This window comes from Humulus lupulus, chromosome 2 (assembly GCF_963169125.1).
Source record: "Humulus lupulus chromosome 2, drHumLupu1.1, whole genome shotgun sequence".
Taxonomy (NCBI): Eukaryota; Viridiplantae; Streptophyta; class Magnoliopsida; order Rosales; family Cannabaceae; genus Humulus; species Humulus lupulus.
In genome coordinates this window covers 203,783,573-203,795,814 of record NC_084794.1, presented here as the reverse complement: position 1 = coordinate 203,795,814, position 12,242 = coordinate 203,783,573, and the positions used below count along the sequence as shown (strand labels likewise).

The 12,242-nt window shown below is 35.7% G+C and overlaps 1 protein-coding gene across 1 annotated transcript; it reads right to left on the bottom strand.

Moving 5' to 3' along the window:
* Nucleotides 1-7,468: 7,468 nt before the first annotated feature.
* LOC133816494 (protein DA1-like) lies at nt 7,469-11,936 on the bottom strand. The gene is made up of 3 exons (XM_062248954.1): nt 11,712-11,936; nt 8,467-8,550; nt 7,469-8,169 (listed from the first exon to the last, which is right to left on the bottom strand). The coding sequence occupies exons 1-3, from the start codon at nt 11,763-11,765 to the stop codon at nt 8,026-8,028; spliced, it is 282 nt and encodes a 93-aa protein (XP_062104938.1). The 5' UTR covers nt 11,766-11,936; the 3' UTR covers nt 7,469-8,025.
* Between the last annotated feature and the right edge of the window lie 306 nt (nt 11,937-12,242).

The following is a 12,242-nucleotide window of genomic DNA, read 5'->3' as shown; positions in this document are numbered from 1 at the left end:
CATGTTATTATCTGAGGGGTTGCATTGCCTCCGCCGAGGAGATATCAACTTGTGGGTCCCTTAGAATTGTTTTTAGATAGCCAGCTGTACTCGAGCTGCATAAAAGACCCGGGCTGAATATCAGGGCGTATAATAAGCATTAGACCAAATATAGCCTATGGTATTGGGTTAGTAAGTATGTTAATGAGCAAACCAAGTCCAGAATATTGGAAGACTGCAAAATGGTTATTGAGGTATTTAAAAACCTCATCACAGCTGAAGCTAAAGTACTGCAGAGATGAAACATTAAGTACAAGGGTTGTAGGCTACTGTGATTCAGATTTTGCTGGGGATTTTTACTAGAGAAGGTCCATTTCAGGTTATGTTTTTACATTGTGAGGAAATACCATCAGTTGGAAGTCAAGTCTGCAACATGTGGTGGCTTTGTCAAGCATTGAAGCAGAATACATTGCCTTAACTGAAGATGTAAAGGAAGGAATTTGGCTTAAAGGGTTGGCTAGTGAACTTGGATTTGAGCAAGGTAAAACTGTTGCATTTTGTGACTCCCAAAGTTTTAATCATTTGTCTAAGAATAGCATGTTTCATGAGAGGACGAAACATGTGGATGTTAGACTTCATTTTATAAGAGATATCATCTCCAAGAAGTTGATTGAAGTAGAGAAGATTGATACTGAAATAAATCTAGTAGATATATTTACTTAGCAAGTTCCAAGAGGCTTTGGACTTGCTAAAAGTTAAACGGAATTAGATTCAAGTGGTAAAATGGTGCCTTAGTCAGATTCATTGTTAAATAGAGGCAAAGGTGGAAATTATTGAAGAGTTGCCTCGTTTTTATACAGTAGCCTGCGACCTCCAAGTCAGAGAGTAACGGTCGTGGCCAGGAATGTTTGTGGTTGCAGCCGATGCCCATGTCTAAACATGCGTTTTTGGATGTCTTGGCATTTCCAAGTCTTATTTCAGAAAATCAGTTTTGATGGGATTTGTTGATGTGGCCAGTTCTCTTATTAGAACTATATTGACTCATTTTGTTCAGAATGTTTCAGATTGAATCAAAGAGTGCATTTTGTAATTGAGAGAGATTTCTAGAGAGAGAGATAATTGGGGTTTGTAACTTTCTTCTAATTGTTCTTGATACATAATTGAGGTTTGAGAGTGGTTATTTAGATCTCTGTACATTACAATGGTGGCTGTAATCTCTTCTATTTTCATAGTGAATTTCGTCTAGGGCTTTGCTGTGCCGTAGGTAGCAAAAGCGTGTTGCTTTTGTCTACTAAACCAAGTAAACTTGGTATTGTGTGTTTATACTTTTGTTCTGGTTTATTGCGTTTATCTTTTACGCATGAGATCTGGTTAATGATGAACTATATAAAAATAAAAACAATCATATATTTTAAATTAATAATTGTATATTTAGACACAGTCGTAATATATATATATATATATTTGAAATTTATAGTGATTTGTTTAATTTTTCCAATAAAATTTTACATTACATGTTTTCAAAAGTCCACTTGTCTTTTTCATGTATACAAACTATGGAGAAAGCTAGGTTTTAGTCAAACTATGGAGAAAGCTAGGTTTTATGTGTGTAGCAGAAAATATGTATTTGTAGATTAGACGGTGGAGAAATAATAATGAGAAATAAATATCAATTTGAAAAGAAAGATCACTTTCAAAACCCAAAAAAAAAAAAGATACTGTAGCAAAATATATGGAGGAGTAGTTCAACCTAAATGGGAAAGACAGGTTCTAGGTTCTGAAGTTTGTATGTATGTATATATATGTGTGTATGCATGAAGTTATCTAAAATTCCAGACTTAATTGTGAGAGAGAGGCTCGGCAGAGATTATGTTGGACCTCGATCTACGAGCCCGCTGGGCCGTTCTGACCCACTCACTAGAGGCAATTGGTTAACCCACCTGAACTGTCGCTTTCTCCTCTCTCCTTCTACATACAAGACATAGACACAAAGGTATGTTTCTGAGTTTACCTCACTGCCCTTCACTATTCCTAATTTTATTGGCTACATGATATTATTACTTCTTAATGTTTTATGAATTTTGTACATAGGTCCTCATTGCTTTAGTTTTCTCGTTAGGCACCTGAAGTTTCATTACTTTTGCATTTAGTTACCTGATTGTTTTCTTCACTATCTTTGGTATATTTTTATTATTAATGTTTCAAATGCTAGATAAGGTCTTCCCCTCCAAATTTTGGTAAATGTTTAGATTTTTTTTTTGTTTCTTCTAAAACTAATGCTTTCTAGGACAAATATTATAAATTAAAGATCTCTATACTCATATTAGTTTTAAAAGCTATCTGACTGACTTTTTAACGAATCTTGAGTTGCACATAGTTATTTATTAGGAAAATCAAAATAATTACCCAAACTCTAATATTATGTTTGATAGATAAGACAAAAATTAGAAAGGAAAGAAAATATTTAAGATAGAAAAAAAAATATGATTTCTACTCTAGTTTTTTGGTTGAGAAGAAGAAATGAAAATTAAATTATTTTATAATTACTGTTATAAAAAAAAATTCACTCACTTTTCTTACCTAAAGAAATAAAAGAATAAAAGAATAGTAGGACCTCCATTTTTTCTACCTCATTTTCTCTCAAACCAAACATATAATTTTTTTTCATTATATTCATTTTTCTCTCCAAAATTTTCTTTCATTTCTCTTTTCCCCTATATCAAACATAGGCTAACTTATCTGTCAGCTATTGTAAAACTCTTGAACTTGAAATAGCTATCTTAACACTTCTAAATTACAAACGTGGCACAAACATCCTCTTATACATAGTCAAATTTTAGACATATTGTTAGTAGTTTTACTGTTTCTGTTAGTGTGTTGTGGTTTACTGTTGTAACAAATTAGTGTGAGTTGTTAGTTGTAATTTTTTTTTTTTGTTTCATATAAAACCAGGAGCCTTGTATTTCAGAATAGAATAAATAAACACAGAGAATTCTTTTCTCATTTTTCTCTCTGTTTTCTCGACTAACAGTGTTTTCTCTCTGTTTTCTCTGTATTCTCTATTTTCTGCCCAACATCATCAAAGTCTATGCCACAATCATTCAAGAAGAACGTCAACGAGGCCTTTCACACACTCAGCTTGAATCACTAGATCTCATGACTACCTCTATTGGTCATTTTTCTAGGAGTTCTCAAGTCAATCGTCCTAAAGTAACATGTTCCCACTGTGGTATTGCTAGTCATACCATGGCAAAATGTTACCGGCTTCATGGGTATCCTCCCGGCCACAAGCTTCTTGGCAAGAGTCGCCCTCATCTTTCTCAATCTAGAAAGTCAGCTGCTAATCTCACTGGGTTCATTATTGATAAATCACCTGATAGCTTGGTTGGTAATCAAGATTTGGTCTCCTCTCTTTCTTCTTCTCAATGCCAAAAGATCATTGTCATGCCAGCACAAAAATTCCAAGATAGTCCATCTACTTCTATTCCCTCCTCATCCAACCAACCTCTAGTGTCTCACTTCATTGGTATGAGTTCTTTAATCTCTAAAACTCAATGGATCATTGACACCTGCTCTAATTCTTTTAAATGTTATTCATGTACCAGATTTTTACTATAATCTCTTATCTGTTAGTGCTTTGACTACATCTGCTCATTGCTCCTTCTCATTTTTCAATTCTCATTGTGTCATTCAAGACACTATTCCGACTCGGCAAATTAGGATGGGTAAGAGAGTGGGGAACCTTTACTACTTGACTGCTTCTCCTTCCACTTCCAAGCCGTCTGTTGCTTCTTTTTCTGATTCAAAAATCTCTGTAGACACGCTGTGGCATTATAGATTAGGCCATCTAGCTTGTATCAAAATTCATTCTTTGAATAAAGAGTTACAATTTCAGAATGATTCATGTTCAAATTTTCATTGTTCCATCTGTCATTATGCAAAACAGAAACGATTGCCCTTTGTTTCTAATCATAATATTGCAACTACCTGTTTTGATCTTATTCATATAGACATCTGGGGTTCTTTTCATACTCTAACTGTTGAGGGTTATAAGTATTTTATCACCATTGTTCATGACTGTTCAAGATACACTTGGGTATTTTTTCTCAAGCAAAAATCTGAGGCACAACAGATTATTCCCAACTTTATCACTTTCATCAAAACTCAGTTCAATCTTCAAATCAAAGATGTCCGCTCTGACAATGCCAAGGAGCTTCAATTTCCTACAGTTTTTAGTTCCTTAGGCATCATGCACTATCATTCATGTGTTGAGCGTTCTCAACAAAATTTTGTTGTTGAAATGAAGCGTCAACATCTTCTAAATGTAGCTAGAGCCTTGCTTTTCCAATCTCACATCCCCTTGCCTTATTGGGATTCTTGCATTTCAACAGCTACATATCTCATAAATAGAAACCCTACTCCCAACCTGAAAAACAATTCACCTTTTGAAATCCTTCATCATAAAAATCCTACATATCATCATCTTAAACCTTTTGGTTGCTTAGCCTATGCCTCGACATTGCCTAGTCATAGGTCCAAGTTTTCTTCTAGAGCTACATCTTGTGTCTTTCTTGGCTATCCCATTGGCATGAAAGCCTACAAACTTCTTGACTTATATACTAATCGAATCATTATTTCTAGGGATGTCCAATTTCATGAGCATATTTTTCCTTTTGTTTCTACTAATGTGTTTTCTTCCCATTATGCAGATTTGTTTTCCCATTACATGCTTCCTTCTCACATCTTTTTGGATAGTCACAATGTTGATGTTTCTCCACCTCATAATGACAATGATTGTTATGATTCTAGTTTTCCCATTTCTAAAGGAACTTCATGTGTTCCTTTTAATTCCAATCGATCACCTAGAGTCAGTCGAAAGCCTTTGTATTTGAATGACTATCATTATTTTTTATCTACTAATTCTTTTTTTAGTTTTCCACAGGAACCTCTTTTAGTAACCTCTCATCCCTTGTGTCACGTCCTTGATTACAGCTGCTTGTCTCTATCTTTTCGAGCTACTGTGCTTGCTATTTCTAGTCACAGTGAACCCGCTTCTTATCATCATGCAGCTGGTGTTCCAGAATGGGATTTAGCCATGGCCGATGAGCTTAATGCTCTTGAGAGAAATCACACTTGGACCATCGTTACTTTGCCTCCTAACAAGAATGTTGTGGGTTGTAAGTGGGTGTATAAGATCAAACATAATTCTGATGGCTCAGTGGAGCGTTACAAAGCATGCCTAGTTGCTAAAGGCTACACTCAACAAGAAGGCATTGATTACAATGATACTTTTGCTCCGGTAGCCAAACTTGTTACTGTCAAACTGGTTCTTGCCCTTGCTACCATTCATGGTTGGTATCTTCATCAACTTGACGTCAACAATGCATTTTTACATGGCGATTTGCATGAGGAGGTTTTCATGACACTACCTCAAGGGTATTATCCTAAGGGGGAGTTGCCAGCCCGTCCTGTTTGCAAGTTGCAAAAATCTTTATATGGGCTGAAGCAAGCATCTCGCCAATGGTTTGAAATTTTTTCTAAAGCATTAACTGAAGAAGGTTTTGTACATTCTGCTACTGATCATTCGCTGTTCATAAAACATTTCGATACAAGCTTCATTGCCATTTTAGTTTATGTCGATGATGTAATTATAGCCAGCAATGCCCTTGACAAAGTTGAAGCTTTAAAACAGAGATTAAATGCTTGCTTCCAGCTGAAAGATTTAGGCAATTTGAGATATTTTCTTGGACTTGAGATAGCTCGGTGAAACAAAGGAATTTTTGTTTCTCAGCGACCTTATGCTCTCCAATTGCTAGAAGATTTTGGGTATCTAGGTTGCAAACCAGCCACCACTCCTATGGAGCCTAATCTGAAACTTAGTCAAGAAATGGGAGAAAAGCTTGATAATCCTCAGATGTACAGGAAAATCATTGGAAAACTTCAATATTTGACTATAACCAGACCTGATCTTTCATACTCAGTTAATAAGCTGAGCCAATTCCTTGCCACACCAAGGGTGCCTCACTTAAAAGCAGCCCAAAGATTATTGCAGTATATTAAAGCTTGTCCAGGTTTGGGACTTCTATTTCTTGCTAATTCTGAAGTGAAGTTGAAGGCTTATACAGATTCAGATTGGGGGGGACTTATCAAGATTCAAGGAGATCAACTTCATGATTTTGTATTTTTCTTGGTAGCTCCTTAATATCATGGAAAAGCAAGAAGCAACACACTGTTTCAAGGTCTTCAACTGAGGCTGAATACAGGGCAATGGCGAATACTACATGTGAAGTTATTTGGTTACATTCTGTGCTAAAACAACTCAAAAAAGTTCATGTTGGATCTGTGGAACTTTTCTGTGATAACCAAGCTGCCATGCACATTGCTGCAAACCCAGTATTTCACGAGGGAACAAAGCACATAGAAATAGATTGTCACTTCGTGAGAGAAAAGGTTCAATCCGGACTCATCAAACCATCACACATTTCCTCACTGGAGCAATTAGCAGACATGTTTACTAAGGCTCTTTTTCCTAATCAGTTTAAGTACTTAAGATACAAGATGGGATTACAAAGCATTTATAATCCATCTTGAGGGGGAGTTTTAGACATATTGTTACTAGTTTTACTGTTTTTGTTAGTCTATTGTGGTTTACTGTTGTAACAAATTAGTGTAGGTTGTTAGTTGTAATTTTTCTTCTTTGTTTGTTTCATATAAAACTAGGAGCCTTGTTTTCATAATAGAATGAATAAACAAAGAGAATTATTTTCTCATTTTTCTCTATGTTTTCTTGACTAATATCAAACGTTACTAAAATTTGATTTGATTTGTCTTTTTTATTTTTATTTTATACTAATTAGCAATAATTAGTTAATTGTACACAAGTTATAATACTATAGTGGGGATTTGTTTTCTTCATAAAATTTTATTTGTTCCCAATATTATATCTAAAAATATTTTTTATAATAATAAGAATCAAGGAGAGTAAATAAATTTCGGACTTTCTCAAAAAACAAAAAAAAATCTTTTAATTTAACAAATATCTAAATTAAAATTTGAGTTCAATTATACAAAACAATTAATTATTATTATTATTCTCATAGACTTAATATATTTTTTAATGGAAAAAAATACAACTACTATGAGACGCTAAAAACTTAAGGGTCTGATTGGTTCGTGATTAGAAAACTGTATTTTTGAAAAGTAGAATTCTGAAATGAAAATTTGAATTTAGTAACTAAGAACATGTTTCTGAAAATGTGATTGGTTAAATGTCTGTAAACTGTTTTTGAGTTTTAAAAAACTGAATCTATGATTGGTATTAAATTTGAAAATATAACAGAAATTGAATATGTGATTGGTTGAACTGAATCTGAATATTATTTTAATTTTATATATATATAGGTTGTATGATATTAAATTTTTATTTATCAATAGTTTAGTTAAGTAAAATTTAATAATAGTGCATTGATTGAAATAATAACATCATTAATATTGTTATGAACACAAGAAGCAATTACACACATCTGCAACATAAAGAAACTATTAGCTAGACACAATAACTCCTTATTGAGGACACTGGAACAATTGCATGCACTTTCCAATACTTGAAACCTATTTATACTTCATTTAAGCTTAAAGACATACATTATAAACATAGGCAAAGATAGACTAAAAAAACTTATTCACAGTCTGACATGCCCACCTACAACATGAAAAGTATAAAACCTTAATCTAAAACATAAAAAGTATAAATCTTAGATATGTCATAATCTGACAATGTGCCATTACATTTCTCTCTCCCTCTCTGGCTTCACAACAAGTTAACGACACTTGTTGCTCTACTTTCATATTTAAGCCTTCCATAAAATTCTTGTATATCAAGATAAAGGGGTTGGCATCCACGGTTTCCATGATTACAGAGTCAAGACACTCTAGGCAGAGCTTTCGACCATCATTAAGCGTGGCATAGCGCGTGTCTCATGGCTGCACAAAAGGAGACATACACCATTGTATCAAATATTTGCAAAGAAAAAAGGTTAGAATTTATTAGAGAGCATAAGAATTACTAACCTCCATTCTCTCACAGCTACAGCACCGACGAGTATCATCATGTTCATGGGAAAGGCAGTACTTCTGAATCCAAAATGGATGTGCCCTATATTCAATAAGACCAGCATGATTTGTTGGAATCTGTCGAAAGATGTATATTGCAAAAAACAACAAATTTGACAATGAGTATATACATTGGAAAAATTAACATCAAATTGAATATAAGAGTATAAATGATTGTAAAATAACATCACATTGAGATCAAAACTCACGTGCTTACAAAATTGACATGCATATATGTTCATGCATGTATATATTTATTGTACGAGTGTATGTCTATTAACATATATGCCCCGATTCAAGGTTAAAAAAAGCAGATAAATGATCATTGATCATGAACATGAACATGATGGCTTAAGGTTATAGTAAAATACCTACGAAGTGCTTGCAGACATCACATTTCAGATGATAGTTCTCCTTATAACAGGTTTTATGGTAATGATAGTTCCCAGATGTAGAAAACTGCAAAAGGGAAAATAACCACTAGTTAAATAAATAGAAATCTTATGCCAATACACCATTGGTCAGATAACTCATATTATCTGTTTAGCAAGGGATAGTTGACTAGCTTTTCTCATGAGATTCCTTATTATTTTTCCTTTGTTAAATATATATATACACACACACAAAATGTCATGATATCATATTAAACACCAAATAAAAAACTCATTCAGTGAGATGAAAAACACTATTAGTCTAGAATCAAAGAAGAAAACAAATCCATTTCTACTGCCATTTTTAAAGCACAAAGCAAAGCTCTCTGTAACGACCCAAATTCGCTAATAAGGCTTAGGGGCCTTGATTAGTGTGCCAAGAGGGCATTACTGGAGTAATTATATGTCTAATAATGCTTATATGATAACTGATTATATTATGTGGTGATATGATATGTGTTATATGTGAGAACCACATTATTATGTGGATAGGTTCGTTGAGCACGACTCAAGACGATTCTAGGGTCAGATAGTGGGGAAAAGTCACAACGGGGTTTGAGATATGACTTTGGAGAAGTCGGGGATAATTTTAGATAGTGGGTAGTGATTTGGATTATCGGGACATGAAAATAAATATATGGAGATATATTTGAGGTTAGGATGTCTAGGCGGGAATATTGGGGGATTTTACCATTTTGGCCTCAGGGACGGTTCCGGCACCCTGAGCCTCGGGATTAACTCAATATGTGAGATAGACTTAAGGAAGTCTTTAGAAGAAAAAATAAACCGACAAAACACTTAGGCTTAGCTCTCTCTCTCTCTCTCTCACGCTTAAGGAAACCAAGGGAAACTAGCTGGGATTTATGAGTTTGGTGGTGAGAATTTGGAGATTTAGCTCAGGGAAAAATCAAGGAACTGAAGCAGGGATTAAAGGTAAGCATTTAACTTTGTTTTCTGTGGTTGAATTATGAGTTTTAGCTGGGTTTTAGTTAAGTGCTGAAACAAGTTTAGTTGTGATTTTCTAAGGCAGAATTAAGAGGGGAAACTTTGGAGCTTAGCTTGGTCACAGCTTGGAGAGGTGATACTACAGCAAAGGTAAGTTTCAACTCCTGGTTAGAGGTTTTAAATTGAGTTTGATGGCTGGTTTGTGTGTTTTTAGCACTTGGGTTTCAGAAATGGAAAGGAGGGGATTAGAGTGTGTTAGGCTGTGTTTTCTTGGGAATTATGCTGTTTAGATCATGCTAAAGAAGTTGGGAATTAATTGGTTAAGAGTTGGGAAGTTTTGGGATGGTTTAAGGTGAGGTTTTGAGCTTTGAAATGGTGTAAAATCTGGGTTTGAAGGGGAGGGCCGCGGCTCTGTTCTAGAGCGCTGCAGCCCTAGATTGCAAAGAAGCCAAGGGGGCTCGGCCAAGGAAGCGTGCCGCGGCGCCCAAGACAAGGGCCGCGGCGCCCAAGACAAGGGTCGCGGCGCGTGTGTGGTTCAGTGAGGGAGTAGGTTCTGTTTTGAGGAAGGGCCGCGACTAGGCTTTGGGGGCCGCAGCCCTTGGTTGCACACTTGAGATTTTGAGGGTTTTAAGCGTGGGGAAGTGGTCAAGTGCGCTCGGGTTTGGTTTCACCACTGTGCTTGGTGGAATTAGGAATCTCGGGAGTTAGTTTTGTAGCTGGAAACCTATATTTGAGTATTTATGAATCCCTACACTTTGGTTGTGGCTAGGTGATAAAAGCTTAGGCTCAGGAACGGATCGTGCTTGAGGGGCGTTGCTCGTAATTCGATGACCGTACAGATTAAAGGTAAGAAAGCTACACCTGATTATGTGGCTAGGTTGAGACTAAGTGCTCCCTATATTTGTATGCATTGTTATGTGAATGTGGTTAACCATGTGGACACGATGGGACTAAAAGCTCCCTACATTTGTATATCATGTCATGAGATGGTATTATTATGCCATAGGACATGCGATAACCAGCCTAAGAGTGTCGGAATCAATATTTGCGCACAGGGCGCGACTCGGCCACTGGTAGCTGAGGCAGCTAATTTATCACTGAGCTCGGTTAAGCTGGCCGGAGTCAGTGAGTATTACACTGGGGGCGGCCCAAGAGAGCCGAAGACAGTGTATTAAACAGAGGGTGCGACTAAGGGCGCTGACCCTGAATATCATTTGATGACGTGATAAACTATTGATTATGATCGTGAGTATTGTGTTATGAACGTGATTTGTTGGCTGTTTAGATGACAAACTATTAGTCTGTTGTGTGTTATCACTGATTGGATAAATGTTATGAAATGCTGAACTCCTGGTTATGAATTGTGAGATATTTGATAAATGATGCTGATCTTGCTATGTTATCATGCTTTCTTGCTGGGCCTCGGCTCACGGGTGCTACGTGGTGCAGGTAAAGGCAAGGGTAGGCTGACCCAACCATGAGTTGGAGAGCTCTGGGGGCGAGGTGTACATTGTCAGCTGCTCGGCTGCCACGGTCGAGGAATTGTACGGGAACGGAAACCTAAAATGTATATTTTTCCATTAGAGTGGTTGAATTATTTGTAACTCTTGGAATTCGTTATAACTAAGACGTCTAAATCCTGTTTTGAGTTTCCATGTATTAAACTATCATTTTTAATGAAAATAGCCTGTTTGTGACCAAAATCTTTTATTCCTAATCTGTTGATGACATTGAATTCATACTTTGTTTAAATGACTTGATTAGCAAGTCTTGCACTATTTTAAACACACAGTGTAGCGGTCTTGGTTATCCAGGGCGTTATACTCTCAATTCAGCCTCCAACAATGATGCAAACATACTTGTATATATACATATATAACATTCAGTTTTTAAAGAAAAAAAAAATCTCAGAGCATATTCAAAGATATTCAAACTCAAAGCTCAAAGTGACCTTGTGGCTGATGGAAAAATGGGCAAGGGGCAGTGAGGAACCCATCAAAAACAATAAACACTATATATATATATATATATATATTTATATGCAAATGAAAGAACAAATAAAAAATCCATGGAAGAAAATAAACCCCACAAATTCAGCCTCTAACAGTCCAAGAAACCAAAGAAATCCGACCACTTAACAGTCACACAAACATATAAATGTATATATATAAAACATTCAGAGTGAAACCAGAGTTTAGTAATACCGTATGGATAATGGCAAGAACAAGAGAGGAGAAGGAGAACCTGAGTTGTCAAGGGGCCAGTTGGGAGGGGTGATGAGTCGACTAGATCGTTCATTTAGAGCAGTTGCTTTGTCAAGCTTAGAGCAATCACACCGGCGGGGAGGACATGGACGAGGGGAAGGAGATGATCTTCTGAGAGGTGAGATGGGAAGAAGATACTCTTGTGAAATGAGGCAGAGATGATAGGAGCAGAGAGAACAAGTGGCTTTATGATTTTGATTTTAGGTTTTTGGAAAAAAAATCACAAAACTAAGAAAACGTGAAATAGTCGTTTTCTAAATTACAACACAAAAACAGAATTTTGATTAGGATATAGTTTTAAAAAACAATATATCAATCACATATTTTGGTGGGTCCCATAAATTTTAAGTATTTAAAATCATAAAATCAAATTAGAATCCATTACCAATCAAGCCCTAATATATTATATAGGTACCTAAATGCAAAAGAGAAATATTAGGAACAAATGTGCAACATGATGTAAGTTAAGGATGCACCACAACATTTATTCAAATTTATTTGTTCCATATTA